At 37.6% G+C, this 15,631-nt stretch overlaps 2 protein-coding genes across 3 annotated transcripts; both read left to right on the forward strand.

Annotated features, from left to right (window-relative positions):
- The first annotated feature begins 426 nt into the window (after positions 1-426).
- LOC108235398 (complement C1r subcomponent) lies at positions 427-5,855 on the forward strand. Its single transcript, XM_017415379.3, has 13 exons — positions 427-572; positions 929-1,142; positions 1,879-2,062; positions 2,149-2,289; positions 2,515-2,720; positions 2,831-2,978; positions 3,080-3,198; positions 3,290-3,368; positions 3,486-3,620; positions 4,403-4,477; positions 4,557-4,759; positions 4,850-5,064; positions 5,257-5,855. Exons 1-13 carry the CDS (start codon positions 472-474, stop codon positions 5,621-5,623), a joined length of 2,187 nt encoding a protein of 728 aa, XP_017270868.3. The 5' UTR covers positions 427-471; the 3' UTR covers positions 5,624-5,855.
- Positions 5,856-9,281: 3,426 nt separating this feature from the next.
- On the forward strand, positions 9,282-14,129 carry tapbpl (TAP binding protein like). Of its 2 annotated transcripts, none has more exons than XM_017415427.3 (8): positions 9,282-9,636; positions 10,136-10,348; positions 10,431-10,700; positions 10,992-11,192; positions 12,012-12,179; positions 12,273-12,376; positions 12,695-12,920; positions 13,503-14,129. In XM_017415427.3, exons 1-8 carry the CDS (start codon positions 9,591-9,593, stop codon positions 13,568-13,570), a joined length of 1,296 nt encoding a protein of 431 aa, XP_017270916.1. In that variant the 5' UTR covers positions 9,282-9,590; the 3' UTR covers positions 13,571-14,129. The 2 variants fall into 2 exon arrangements, with proteins under 2 accessions (XP_017270916.1, XP_024861544.1); XM_025005776.2 differs by having other exon boundaries at positions 10,443-10,700.
- Positions 14,130-15,631: the final 1,502 nt, after the last annotated feature.

Consider the following 15,631-nt stretch of genomic DNA (forward strand, 5'->3'; position numbering starts at 1 on the left):
TCAAAGTTATAATGTCAAGAAAGAATAATATCAACACTCTAGTTTGCCATTTCCAAACATTAAGGAGTTGCTTCACCTTCTGTCTGGACACCCAGAACTTTTAAAACAAGTTTGTCTTGTTTGAAGTGAAACAATCGAGGACTGAGGACATAGAAAAATATAAATACCCCCATCTGGTGGCTGAATTAATAATGACAGCTGGTAAAATAACCCATAATCTAAAAATCCAAACAAAACACACTTGAAAAATTATATTATTGTTAAGTTACATGAATAAAATATAACCCATGTACTCACATGTAATTTCTCTTGTCTTATTCACAAAAAAGTCTTTCTTTTTTTTTCAGCGTTCTGTTTTTCTGCTGCTCAAAGTCAACCATGTTCTTGATTTTGCCAAGACAAACAAACCATATTCCTGGCATTAACGCAATGAGTTGCTAAACACTTGAAAGGACAGCCATTAGGACATTAATGTTTTACTTGTTTGTCAGACTTTTGCTACTACACAGGAGGATTAGTTCACTCATGGATAAATTCGATCCCAGGATGAGGTGGATTTCTTTGTTTGTCTGGTAAGTTTAGTTCAGATTTTCAGTCCATGTACGTGGGATTCAGTTTTTTAACACAATTTTGTGCCTTGATTCGTAAAGTCCCTGTAAATACCTGTTAACACCTGGACAGTTTCTTCTTCTGTAGTGCTGTTACAATTATGTACAGTCAAAGACTGTAGGTGAGAATATATTTTAAAGGTTGATGGTTCATTTAAAAGTATGCCTTAAACAATGTCTAAATAATATTATGTAGCTTCAACATTTGTGTTGATTGTGTCACTGTGTTTGTTCTTTTTTGTTTGAATCAACTTTGGACCTGCAGCTCAAATGACAACAGACTGATAAACAGATCGAACTCTTTTCATGCACCTCTCCAGGTTTCTGTATGTGGTGGTGTGTGAGAGCCTCCCGCTGCCTGACTCGGACCTTCCGATGCATGGGGAGGTCCATTCCCCCCAGTATCCTGGGCCGTATCCCCCAAATGTGCTAGAGCAGTGGGACCTCAGTGTGCCAGAGGGTTTCCAGATCCGACTAACCTTCACACATCTGGACATTGAGGCTTCTGCTGGCTGCTTTTACGACTCTCTTACAGTCAGAGCCATACTTTACATTACAGAGTATTAACCAGAACAATAGACCTGCTTCACTAAGATATTATAAACAAGAGCCTAAAATAAACATCTTTACACTAGAAAAACCTTCATTATAACTCATAATTACCACAAATGAATTGCGTTGCTGATGGTGATTTGATAATACAATCGTGAATGTCCCACAGAATTATAAAATTACTTTTTCCAAACATTTTCCAGCTTGTTGAAAGAAATCTTTAGATTACTGATCCAAAAACTCGAAGTCTAACAGCTAAAAGATGATTATTAGCTCACCTGTGACGCAGCACAGATTAGAGCAGTCTCAGGTCAGAAACTCAGATCTGATTATTCAACTGCAAACAAATCTTTATGTTCAGGCCTAATACTCTTCTTCATACAGATAATTCAGCTTTATCAACCTCTGATAGAGCTAAGTAGTCAACAACATTTTATTATTGAGGACATTATATCTTGCGTGTCTATAAATCCTTCAATTGATAGCCTTAAAGTTCAGATTTTGTTGAACATGAAGAAGTAAACTACTTTTAGTTTCTTTCTAGAAAGAAATCTGGTTATAATTCAGGGCCACAAATATCTTCTACTTCTATGAATAGAGAGGACATTTGTGCAAAATACAGATTTGTATTAGCTAATATTTTTCCAATCACCTACTATGATCAGTTATTTTCAGTCTGAACATTCTGGTTAGTTTTTTTTGTCTTTTTATCTGTCAGGTGCTTCACGGTGAAAAGCTGCTCTGGAAGTTCTGTGGCACTGAGAACTCTGCTGATGGGCTCCACCCAGGCTACCAGCCCATTCTGACTCCTGGAAATAGTATCACCCTCATTTTCCAGACAGATCAATACAACTCCGAGCGCCACCAGAATGTGGGATTCTCTGCTCAGTACCAGGCAATAGGTGTCTCTGTTTCTGCCATGTTTTCTGTCACTTCCTTCCTCCACAGCTGACTGACTACCCTAACTCTGAGACATTCTCATCATTAGACATAGACGAATGTTCTGCACCAGAACCTGAGGATGGATCAGGTCCACTCTGCTCTCAGATCTGCCTCAACACACTTGGGTCGTATCTCTGCTCCTGTCACCATGGTTACGAGCTACGCTCTGACCAGCATACCTGCATGTGTAAGTTTGATGCAGATACAGAAGCACGAGCTTCCAGTTACTGCTTGTGCTTCGGACAATATACCATCTGTTTTTAATACCTGGGTGCTTGGAGAGTCTGTTGGGTAACAAAATCAACTCACAAAGACACTGATTTGAAAGTTTAATTTAAAATATTAATTTAAATGGCTAAATTATAAATCTCTGCTTAAGGATTGTCTTGCTTTTTACTTTCCCTGTGTCCAGTATCCTGTGGCGGTGGCGTATTTGATGAACCAGAAGGACATCTGCTCAGTCCCGGTTACCCAAACTCTGTGCCTCGTGCTTTTTCCTGTCAGTATATCATTTCTGTAGAACCTGGCTTCACTGTCTCTCTTAACTTCTCTGATCAATTCCACATCGAGAGTGTGGACATCGAGGAAGGCCCAAAATGCCTCTATCACTGGCTGGAGGTAATATCTTGCAGCTTTACCTGTTTTCAAATAAGTTAAACAGAGGTAAACATCTCTAAGATGTATATTATTGGAAAGTAAACACATTGTGAACTAAACGGTTTTAAAAGGTGATCATACCAAACCAACAATCTATGAAGCTGTGTGGTGGAACAAGCCCTGGGCTGATAAACACAAACTCAAACACTGTCACGCTGAACTACCACACCGATAACCAAGGACTGAGCAACGGATGGAGCCTGGACTACACCACAGACAGTGAGAGAATGAAAGTCTCAATATGTAAATGAGTACATAAACTTCAGCTGAAAATCTAATTTGCAGCTGATCAAATCTTCACTTGTTTCCTGAGTTTCTAGGAGTGAAGTGTCCACTTCCTGGTAGTGTAGTTAAAGGCAGGGTAATGCCCTCTTTACCTGAATACCTCTACAGAGACCACATCTATGTGCGCTGTGATCAAGGATACAAGCTGATGGTGGTAAGTTTAAAGCCCTCTTTTGCTTGTATTTTTAAATAGAGAGTTTTTGTAATGTAACTTGTGCATTTCTTTTCTTTATTTTTCTGGTCAGGACGGTCATGAGATTGGGAGTTTCTCCACTGCATGCCGAAACAATGGACAGTGGCACCACCCTCTGCCTGAATGCCACAGTATATTTCTTAGAGCTGAGACAAAACATACACTGAAAATTAAATTCAACACTTCTAACAAGTTCTCTTTATCCTTTCCAGTGACTACGTACTGATATATTTTCTGCTCTTTTATAGTAATTGATTGTGGTGAACCCGAACCTTTGCACAACGGAGGAGTGACTTTCCAGTCTGGCTTCAAGAATCAGTATCTTTCTGTTGTTCAGTATCACTGTAATGAACCATTTTACTCTGCACTTGGTGGCATAAATGGTAAGATCTTCACATATAGTACAGTCACACAGATTTAAACATTTTCTGTATTAGTTATCTATATTAGCTTCCATTAGGAGATTTTATTATCACCCATTGCCATAATGCAGGGGATAATGTAATTGCCTGTGGGGTATTTTTGTGTGTGTGTGTGTGTGCATGTGTTCGCTTGCAAAATATCTCTTGTAATGAAACTTTCAGAAAAGAATCACATCACAACAACTGAATAATGTTTTGAAATGAAATTAACCTAATTTAAGATGGTTGCCACAGCTGATCAACCTTGCCCTACAAAGAAAAGGCCACAACTCAAAACACATTTTACAGATATTGAGCTAAACACGGTGTGGTAGTAGCTGAAAGTCATCCCGAGCACGCACTCCTGAGTGCTAACAGATTATCCAAAATTAACTGTTGGAGTCAAATTTGTTGGCAAAATATCTCATTGTAGTGGGATCACACACAGTGTTACTTTTTAAATTATTGACCAAAAAGGCTAAAACTTCTTCTTGTTTTCAGAAAACATTATCTTAGTTTAAAACTCTGGCATGAAAGATGGCGAGCAATATGCATTCCTTTGAGAAATACCAGGTTTTTGATCTAAATAATTTTTGTTTTATCATTTTTGTATGTAAAAATTTAAAGTGCAGAAAATGGGTAAGAAATGGAAAGTACGGTGTGTATTAAGTTAATTGTTGTAAGATGAAATGCAATGTAGAGGTCACTATCAGATGTTGAGAGGAATAATCCCATCATTTTTATTTTGTTTTTATACTCCTAAGCTACCTTCATTTGTGAAGCAGACAGAAAGTGGAGCTCCAACCATAATGAAATTTTCAGTCCACTATGCCTTCCAGGTATTACTTTTCGTCTTTTTATTTTTACATCTTTACCACTTTATATCTTTATTTATTGATGCATCCGTAACATATCCAGTGTGCGGCCAACCAACAAAACAAATCTCTGACTATCAGAGGATCATTGGAGGAAGTGATGCTCCAAAACATACCATCCCCTGGCAAGTGCTAATAAATGCAGGCTCCAGGGGAGGAGGTGCAGTCATAGCAGATCAGTGGATTCTGACTGCAGCTCATGTGGTAGTAACTAATGGACAACAGGTTGCACCCGCAATTGTAAATGTGAGTAGTACTTGGTAGGTGTTGTCCTCTTATCCAATGATTCGTGGTCTTCCATCAACATTTTATTCTTCTAATGTAATTAATTTGCAGATTTTAATGGGAGACACAGATGTTCACAGAATGGAAACGTCTCGTTTGAATCCTGCCTCAGTCCATGTTCACCCTGAATACAACAATCCTGATGGTTCAAACTACAACAATGACATTGCATTGGTCAAACTGCAAGACCCGATCACATTCAATGCAACTGTTATGCCAGTTTGCTTGCCACCAAAGAATGCCACATATACCACAGGCATAATGGGGTAAAGAAAAGTGTGAACTATATAAATTTATATTACTTTAAAATTAATTTTGCATAATGTATCATTTAATAGGGGAACCATTTTTATTTTGTAGTTAAAATTTACCAGGAGTTGTAAAATAACCCAACTTCTTGTCAGCCAACTGGTTTTCTTTTAAAAATTATAATTATTGTGCTTTGTTTTGTTTTTTAGGCAGATTTCAGGCTTTGGTATTACCAATGAGGACGGCCGGCTAATTTTAACGAATAAGCTGAAATATGTGCAGCTTCCTGTGGTGGATCAGGGGATATGCAGTAATTCAATCACTTCACTGAAGAGAACAAGGCCCGACCTACCAGACCTGACAGATAACATGTTCTGTGCTGGAATTCCTGAAGGGAAGAAGGACTCTTGCCAGGGTGACAGTGGAAGTGCTTTCACTTTGACTGAAAATGGACAATTCTGGGCTGCTGGGATTGTCAGCTGGGGGGCTAAATGTGGTCAAAAGGGAACATATGGAGTCTATACTAAAGTTGCTAATTATCTGGACTGGATCCACAAGGTCATGCAGGAGAATTAAAGCAACAATTATTAAACACAACAAGCAGCAAAGATGTCTCAGAGACAAAAGTAAAACCAAAAACAAAAACATAATCCAGGCCAAACCTAACTTTATGAATGCAGTGTTGTTAAACAAACTGAAGTTGTTCACTATTTTCTCAGTTGGTTGTCTTTCACTGCAATTTCTTTGAATCTCTGCAAAAAATGTTCATCTAATAAGTTTGAATAAAGTGCTTTAATGCACAATTTAATGTGTGTTGTTGCATACTTGGAATGGGTGTCAAGTTAACACATCTTCTATATAAGACTGAGTATGTACAGCTGAGGAGCAGCCCTACATTCTGTTGGGATCAATAACACAGAAGTGCATCATAAGACTGTTATGTCATCATTTATGCTCATTCTTTACACTTCTGACTTTCAATACAACTACAAGTCATGTCACCTGCAGAAGTTCTCTGCCAACGCTGCAGGGGTGGTGTCATGATGAGGTGTGTGCAGACCCAAAATGTGAAGCTCAAATGGAAACTAAGCTTTAATAACAAAACAAAATGCTGACAAGGCAGCAAACTGAGTAACAAAACCAAAGCAAACACAGGAACATACAAAATCCGAGGAGAGGCAAGACCCAGAAGTCAAAGAACAAGTCGGAGGTGAGGAACTGTTGGACCCCACATTGATCAGAGAAACACAGGAAATGAAATATTAAATACTAAATAAATACCAAATATACTGGGATGGATGGTTACTGGAACAAGGAACCGATGAGTTAGGTACAGATTGCAGACAGATGAGAATGTAGCTGAAAACATGGGTACAAACCTGGAGACACAAACCTACAACATAATAAAAACTCAACATTAATCCAAATTTAAGAGTACTAAGAAAACTTAATGTGAACAGGAAAACTAAAACTCACAGAAAACATAAAACCCCAAGACCCTTAACAGGTGAGGTGTATAAAAGAAGGACAGGAGGCAAGAGTACAGGAAGCAGATTGACAACTTTGTGATAAAGTTCTTGCATAAATTAAATAAAATATAAATTAAATTATCGGCTCCAGAACATGGCCTGAACTTCAGAATAAAACAATCTACAATCAACCCTATCAACATCTTAAATGAGGAAGTGGGGTTTGTGTAGAACTACAAGTACTTAGGTGTATACCTTAACAACAGATTGGACTGGACATCCAGTAAGATGATGTAGATCTTGTATCAATCTTTGGTGGCAGGTGCCATTTACTGTGCTGTGGTCTTATGGGGAGCAACATTAATGCCAGAAATATCACCAGGCTAGGATATCACTAAAGGTATCTACTACCTACCTACCTACCTACCACCAACCTGCTTAATCAACTTATCTGAATGATGGCCACATGCATATTTGCTTCAACAGCCTGCCGTTTAATGTCTTAATTACAGTACTGTCAATTAACCTTTTTTTTTTTATAAAACTAGTTTATTTTCTTCTTTAAAAAAAGGTGGGAGATTGACTTCTGCTCATACTTTGTAATTTTTGTTTCACGTAAACTTGATTCTCTTACTTTTTCTATTGTGCTTAAAAGTTATCAAGTCAGTACTGTTGGCATATCTCTCAAGCTTTGATTGCATATATTTTTGCCATGACAAACAGATCAGTAGTGCAGGTTAAACTCCACTGCAGCACACCTCAAATTACAGCCAAACAGTGAAATAATTAGCCTGAGTTTAAAGCATTTCTCCCAAATTCTTCATGATGAACAACTTTGTCCAGAAATGGGCTTAACCAACTTTATTTTCTGGTGAGTTTGATGAAAATATTCAACCTGCATGTTTACAATGATGGTTATAAAAATTTGTTTTTATGTTGTTTAAGATATTTATTGAATCTTGCTACAAGTGTAGTGCTGTTGTTCCTATATTATGTTATAAACTGATGTTATAGACATGCCATATAGACACTTAGGAATTTGTTTATTGAATGTAAAACACTGGCAGTAAAAATAAACATTTTTTTTAAACTTTATTTGTTCTGCTTCTGTTTGCATCAACTTTGGACTAGTGTCGTAGTTCCAGTTCTCTCTGTTTACACAATTTTTTAAGGTTTCTGTGTTTTTCAGTGTGTCAGTTTTGGAGGTTAACCATCTCTGAGTCTATAATCCATGTCAAAGTTCAGTCCCTCCAGTATCCAAGACTTTACCAACCCAACCTACTGAAACATCAGGAGCCGTCCTCTAACCCAAAAGGCTGTCAAAAAGAGATGGGCAGACAGTCCATAAAGCTGCGGGGAGGAAAAAGTCCACACAGCTTCATGGGCTGTCTGCCGATCTCTTTTTGACAGAGAGATGACAGGGGTTTGGCATAATCAAAATCAAAAAATCTCAGAGGCCATATTTTACAAGTAAGCTAAAAGAGAGAAACACATGAAATCTACTTTGCTGAAGAAGAAAAGCCCCAACATACCAAATCTGAGAAGTAACACATCCTGTGCTGAAGTCCCAGAAGGTGGAGGTCTCCTGCCAAGGTGATGGTGGAAAACTGATGACTCTGATTGAAGATAATAAAACTCTAGGCTGCTGGGATCGTTAGCTGGCGTGTGGAATGTTGAAAGCAAAGAACACATGGACCCTTATGGAGCTGCTAACCACCTAGACTGGATAAAGAAAATCATGCAGGAAAATTGTAACTTGTTTTTTTTTTTTAAATAATGAAATTTGAGTAAAACAACAAATGAAAAATGCTGCTTTGTTCATTCAGTAAGTCATTGCTGCTTATCTCGCTTGAACATCGCTTTTCATTTTAGATATAGTCCAGATTACAAACATTCAGTTACACCAGAACATGTCAAGTTTGCTTATAATAACTGAACAAAGAAGTTGGCTTGATTTTCCAACATGGTAATGATTTTCTTTTTAAGATAGGCCTCCCCTTGTTTATAGTTTGTTGTTCATTTAAAAAAAAAACCCACATGCATCTAAAGCTAGCATAGATTTTATTTGTTTTTATATACATGTCTAATTATAAAGGGTATAAAAACACTCAAATACATAAAACAAGTCAAATAATTAATTTGTAATTAAATGAAAAATATCTATTTTATTGAGTTTTCAGAACCATAAAGTTGTTTTAAAGAACTTTAAACAACATATAGCGAATTTGTACATTAGCTACCGAGATTTAGCTTATTGAAAATTTCGTTTAAAGACTATAAAGTAGTTTCTTTTTTTTTTTTCTTTAACTCAAAAATATTTACGCTAAAACACAGAATTAAAATACAAGCTGAGCAATGAAGAAGTTCCGACTGACAACAGGACAAAAAAAAAAGAAAAATAATACGTTTTAAAACTAATTGGATTCCAAACAATAACAGGGCTAACGTTGATACAAAAAGCTAAAAAAAAAAAAAGCTAAGCTAGCAAGCTTGTTTATTTTACTCAAACAGCCGATTTAAACTACAACATACATAAGCAATTTTTAAAAATAAGATAACTTTGTTTACTATTGGTTAGTTGTTGTTTTCCAGTCTGCCAGAATATAGAAATCCTCTTTTGTATTTCTGTTTTACGGTAAAATCGTATATTTAATTTGACTGAATTACAAACCATACATACCTGTTTCCATGGAGACCCGTGACCCACCCCGTGCTGCTCTCTGATTGGTTGATCTTTTCTGTCACTTTCAGTTTAGCAGCTCCCCTTCTATACGGTCTGCGCATGCGCCTGACGGGGATCCTGCTACGCATCTCCAGTTTTATCGCAAGAGTTTACTTTTATATTTTCATATACTTGGTTATAGTTGTTCTTTTAGTTAACGCCACTAATCGGGCGAAGACAGGGTCTAAAAACTTTGTTGCATGTAAAGAAAATGACGACGCTATGATGTCTCGGTAGCTTTGAAATCAAAAGTGAAAGTGTTGTGGTGCACTCTTGACATTTATTTATTTATTCTTATTAGGTAGTTTTACAGTTTTTATTGTCAGTAACACGCATTTTATGTTCTTTGAAGATGATTGAAGTAATTTTGTTTGGATGCTTTTTGATGTTCGTTAATGGTAAGAAGATTGATGCTCGTGGCATCTTATTAAATCATTTAAAGATGGACAGTTTATGATAAAAAAAAAAAACAGCTGTAGCGACCTTCAGCTCAGCAATGACTTGTTTTGAGGAAACTATTTCAAACTGTCTGATTTACTATCTCTAATTAGGACTTTTGTTGAAGTGTTAAGTTGCAAGAAGCATTTTTCCTTTAATGTAGAATTTATTCCTTGGTGCACAAATTTATGTTAACAATACATTTGGCATTACAAATCAATACTAACATGTCTTTAAAATAAGCCCTTTTTATGAACAGTCAACACCTACATTTGTATTAAATACATCTAACTAAACAACAAACACTGACTTTTAATTACGTTTTTGTTTAACTCTTCTTTTCAAGTTTATTAAGAATCTGTCATATTTTTCTGATAATAGTCAGATACCAGTATGAGTTTACCTGTGACAAATAAAAATAAGTAACCTGCTCAGTCATCTATTTTATTTTGTTTTTAGGTGATGGGGTAGCAGATGTTGTCCTGACCTGTGATCTGGTGGAGGAGGGCGTCAGCCTGGGAGGAATGGGAGGTGGTGCTCTTTTCACTCGAACTCCGGCCACCCTGGTTCTGCGAGATGTTCCCGTGGGCCCGGAGGAATCACTCGACACGCTCACTCCGTTTGAGCCCCCTTCAGTCCCCGATCCAAACCTCCTCGTGTTTGAGACCAAAGGTTTCACCTGTTTTTTTTAATATATTAACTTTAGTGTAAAATAGCAAATACAGCCAGCATTTAACTGATCTCACTCCACCAGTGTCATCACCAGAGATCCCCAACGCAGACCTGCTGCTCCACGCAGACTGCAATGAGCAGGAAGTGATGTGTGAAATAAGTCGCTACTCTCCTCGGGGACTCCAGGACAGTTCTGATCCGGCTTATTTCATGGTGTCTCTCAATGTGGACGCACTAGACTTCAGCACATCACTGATCCTTCAGACTCTGTCTGTGGAAAAGGACCGGTCCACCCTCGTGCAAAGCAAACTGGGTTTGCCTCTCAGTCAGATAGGAACTCTGCAGACCAAAGGTAAAATAACCCATCATGCAAAACAGATTTTTTTTAGTAAGAAAATCATTAAAGGAATGGAATTTTCTGTTAAAATACAGCGTGAACACTGAGTGCTGCTGTAAATGATTTTCCTGGAATATGCTGAAGAAGCTGAGCTGTTAAAGCTAAAAGAAGCAGAACACAAGCTAAGAGTAGCAAAAGGTTAGCTAAAGCTAACAGGGCTGTAGACAAACATAGAGCCAGTATGCTGAAAAATGTATTTGAAGGAATTGGAGTTACAAAAACTGTCTTTGTCATCTTGTATCTCAGTGATATTCCTGGTGTTTTCCAACATAAAATCTGTATCGACTCCTTTGAGAAGTGCTGTTCTCCTCGACTGTGGCTTCAAGCAGGAGGAGGTACCTTTAGGGCCGGAGGTAGGCATTGAATGGCGACTGCAGCACAGAGGAAAAGGCCGGAAAGTGTTTGAAATGAAGACAAAGCTGAACGATACAGAAGAGGCCACTGTAGGTGAGTATTATCAGCAGTGAACAAGCAGATGTACAGCTTTATGCAGGCCTTAAAGGATGTTTCTTATGAGGTAGAAATATTTTTTTTCCCTTTTTTACTGTGAGGTTTGGTAAATTTTGGTCAACTTTAGCCACTGAGAGCTTTGTCAACCTAATTTTATCTTCCTTTTCTAATTTGTTTGATATAAACATAAACTTTATCTTCTTTATATAAATTCAAACAATTCAACTAATGTTACAAAGATGAGTTAATAAATTCAGCCATGTAAAAAACAAATGGGTCTTTCTTCTCAAAAATTACATCAACAGCAGCGAAGAAATACATTTATTGCGTAAACCTGAAAACACAAGAAGCAGCTGCTCTTCTCTGATATTCACATCGCTTGACGTTCGATGACAAAATGATTGCTGGACTGTTGAGAGACCCCGTATGGTGCAGCTTTCTCAATTATCACACAACTATCACACCAGTGTTGCCTGATGGTTTTGTGACTGTCGACTGGCAGTACCCAGTGTCAAAATTTATAAGTTTGTTGTGAGAATGTTGTGCAATAAAAAGGCAATAGTTATGCGTATTACTGGTGAGTTTTGGCTCACATTTCTGCAACATTCATGCAACATACACAAACAAGTCAATTCAGTGTGACTCCAAGAGAAAATCTGCAGATTTTCTTGCAATCTTGAGTCTCCAACAAGTCGTCAACAGCTTCTGGGTTTTGTCTCAAAATTTGGTAGACAAACTAATGTAGTTGTGAAAAATGCAAAAGGTCTGATTTAGAGCCAGTGTTTTTTTTTTCTGCCTGGGATTTTCTGTCCTCAGTGGAAGGAGAGAGGAAAGGCTCCAGCGTGGACGTTGCTCAGGTTTTCGGTCAGGGGAACGTCTCTCTGAGTCTGAACAAGCTGAAGGTTATGGATGAGGGAACCTACATCTGTACTGTCAGTATCGGCCATTTCCACGCCCAGCAGGTCATTCAGCTCCATATCATTCGTAAGTTTCTCTCTCATCTTCATTCCTTAAGGATCCATCACATGCTTTCTTTTATATCCTGTTAATTCTCCTCTTGTTGATCTTTTGTTTCAGAACCTCCACAGGTTTCGCTGTCGGAGGAGAAGTTGGTTTTAAATGCAAAAACACCAAAGACGTTAAGCTGCCTCTGCAGTAACTATTATCCATTAGAGGTGCAGGTCAGTATCTGTGTTTGACACATATAAAAGAGTAAAACACTAGTTTATTTCAATAAAAGCACGTCAAAGGTATTCAGCCAGGAGTGATATAGACTGTTTTTTAAAATATCAGTAGAAAAGTTTTAGATGAGACAGTTTTTTTTTTTTTTACACAGATATGAGGGAGCAGTCAGTCTTAAACTCTGAGAACACCTGAACATTTTAGCTTTTTACTCCTTAAACACGATACTTATTTCTTTATATAAAATATCTCCAAAACAAAAATAATAGACTGAATCATTGATTACGGTCGTAACTTTCTGCTCTCCTGTCCTTCAGATGGAGTGGTTTTATCTCTCCCCGACAGATGCCGAGCCGCAGGTTTTTCCAGATCAGGGCTCTTTAAGCAGCCATCGACAGCACGGTGACGGGACGTATTCCCTGTCATCGCACCTCACTGTGTCCCCCAGTGTCTCCCCGGGAACAAAGATCACCTGCAGGGTGTCCCACCTGGCACTGGACGCTCCGCTTCATCTCAGTTTAGTGGTGGAAAGCCCCGAGCCAGGTATCAACAACAAACCTTTCTGATTATTACTTTAAAGCAGTGGCGTCCAGTCCTGGTCCTGGAGGGCCACTGTCCTGCATGTTTTCATTGTTTCCCTGCTCTTCAGCAGGTCTTCAAACTCTGCAGAGGCCTGTTAATCACTCATTAATTCAAATCAGACCTCAAAACAACAATTAACAACTAAACATGCAGGATAGTGGCCCTACAGGACCAGGATTGGACACCACTGCTTTAAAAGATTTATTTGATTTCTCAAAATAAAAACTACACAAAAACTGGAGCATAAACAAACAAAAGGAGGCTGTAGCTTCATATATTAAGATACAGGGATATTTATCTTTTCAAAGATCATTTTAAGTAAAGGAAAACATTCAATTCACTCCCTTAGAGTGAAGTAAGATTAAAGCATTTGCATAGAAACTCCCATCTCAAATTGATAATTTTACTTTTTAAGGAGTAATGTAATAATTTATGTTCAACTTGAGAACAAAGCAATGAGGAAGAATTGACACACTGAGTTTTGTATCTTGTGCATGAAGTTAAAAAAAATTATGAACTCTTGTGTTTTGTTTCACTCTGCAGATTCCTACTGGTTGTTCCTGGGTTTCCTCATCATCACTGTACTTTTCTTTTATCAGGTTATGAAATAGGTTCGTCTTCGACTGTCCTTAATTGAAACTGAGCCCAGAATAGTTTCATTGTGTCAATTAAAATGTCATATTCTGCTGAATTGGGAAAACACACACATTTGGGGGAAACGGTTGTATATTATCCATCTTACAGTGTGTCTGTGTTATTTATTTGTTCTGAATATTTAGTGTTGATCACTGCTTTATTTCTGTTAACGTGTTTGGAGCTTGTACTTCTGTAGCCTGTTTTATGATGATCATCAGACTTCTAAAGCTTGATTGTTGCGCTCAACCTTTTTTTTTGTAATGGAAACATTTTGCAGACAGAAAACACCCAATCTGACTCATGTTTTGTGGTTATTTGTAGTTTTTCATAGCGAGGATGACACAATGGGAGCTTCCTGCTTTGTTTCAGCAACAGGTTTTGCAGACAGAAGTTTTTTTGTTATATTTTGGTACTTTCAAACATTTTCACTGCACTTTTTCACGATTTGTGATTTTTTTCTGTTATGTTGATTTTCTTATTCCTGTACTTCCTCTTGAAATTTCCCTGTGACAATAAAGATTCATGTGTTCACCAGTTAGTTTTTATCAACACATTTCTTGTTTTAGTATCTCTTGAGAAATCGTCACAAGCAACGATACTTTCTTCACACAAACCCTTAAAGTAAATAAGCAAAAAAAATAACTGAGACAATTTGTCATTGTTTTTGTTTAGTGAGGGTGATAATCCAATATTACAGAACTCTTTTGACCTCATTTCACATCAGAAACTCACTGGATTTTCCCCCCTTTTTCTAATAACTTATCCCACCAAATAGTAATGCGGGATTATCAAGGAATGACAGCAACCATGTATTTGGTTTTAAAATAAATTACAACCAAAAATATTAAATAACAGTATAATTTTAACTAACTAAATTTATACTCAAAGTGGCAGTTCAAACATCCTGGATCTGATTCATAAGGGTTTGTTTTTCTGTTTTTTTCTGCAAATTTTTCTTTAAATATCCAGCTTTTGACTCAAATCATTTGCTAGATTAGAAAAAGGTTTGCTAACATTTAATTGACGCCAAGTAAAATTATAAAAAGGCCAGGATGCAGTTCAGTTCATAATTTCTTTATTGGCATCAGCAAAAGTGGTAAACATGCAAATGTTTTTTGCAAACTCAGTTGCATCTCTTACTTTATTATCAGCTCACAAAACCTATCCTCTTATCTCTTTTGGTAATTATCTGTTGCACAACATCATCAGACAATTTAGACTTAGTGCTACAGATATGCATAAATGCACTTATTTTGACAACTTTCAAAATCGGTCCAAAGAAAAATTAGCTCCATTTATAACCAACAGCCCCCCCAAACCTGCAGAAAGTTATATAAACACATATTCAGGAGCACGAACTGACAGATGTGTACAGATGTGGTTCTATTATAACAATACTACATGGTTTCTGACAGTTCACTATGGTAGCAGCTGTTTGCAGTCTTTAAATGGAAAGTTTTTTTGTTTTTTTTTCTCAAAGCTAGTGATTTCTGTTAAATCTTGGCAAACTCGTGAGCATCGTTGCACTTTGCATTAGCAGTAAGTATCCGATCTGAAATACATTATACACAGGTCCTTGAACCACTGACAAAACAAAATGTACAATCGGCAGTAAGATTCAGAAATGGCAGATACACGCGTCACACAAATATGGATACTGTTTGCCATGCAGGTTAGAAATGAACACCTCATTGTGGTTGTTATCGTGCTGCAGTGAACAGATGGTTGTGTGTGAAACAGCAGGAGGTGGGACGGACACGTGGCTCCGAGGATCCTAATCCTGATTTCCTTCGTAGCTAAGGGCTTTCTGAAGATCGGGTCGGCTTGAATCGGCAAACACTCTGACAGAATTTCTCTGACATGTTTGAAATGTACCACTAAACATTCATCTGTCTATGGCTGAGACTCTGGCTAAATCAGAGTTAGAAGACGTTCCTCTGGGTTCAGTCATCCAGCAGATTGTCTGTCAGAAGCTGCTTTGTGTGTTCGTCTGTCTGTGCACATCACTACCCTATTAAGCTTAATGCCCCCCCCCC

This window comes from Kryptolebias marmoratus, linkage group LG16 (assembly GCF_001649575.2).
Source record: "Kryptolebias marmoratus isolate JLee-2015 linkage group LG16, ASM164957v2, whole genome shotgun sequence".
In the NCBI taxonomy this organism is placed as follows: domain Eukaryota; kingdom Metazoa; phylum Chordata; class Actinopteri; order Cyprinodontiformes; family Rivulidae; genus Kryptolebias; species Kryptolebias marmoratus.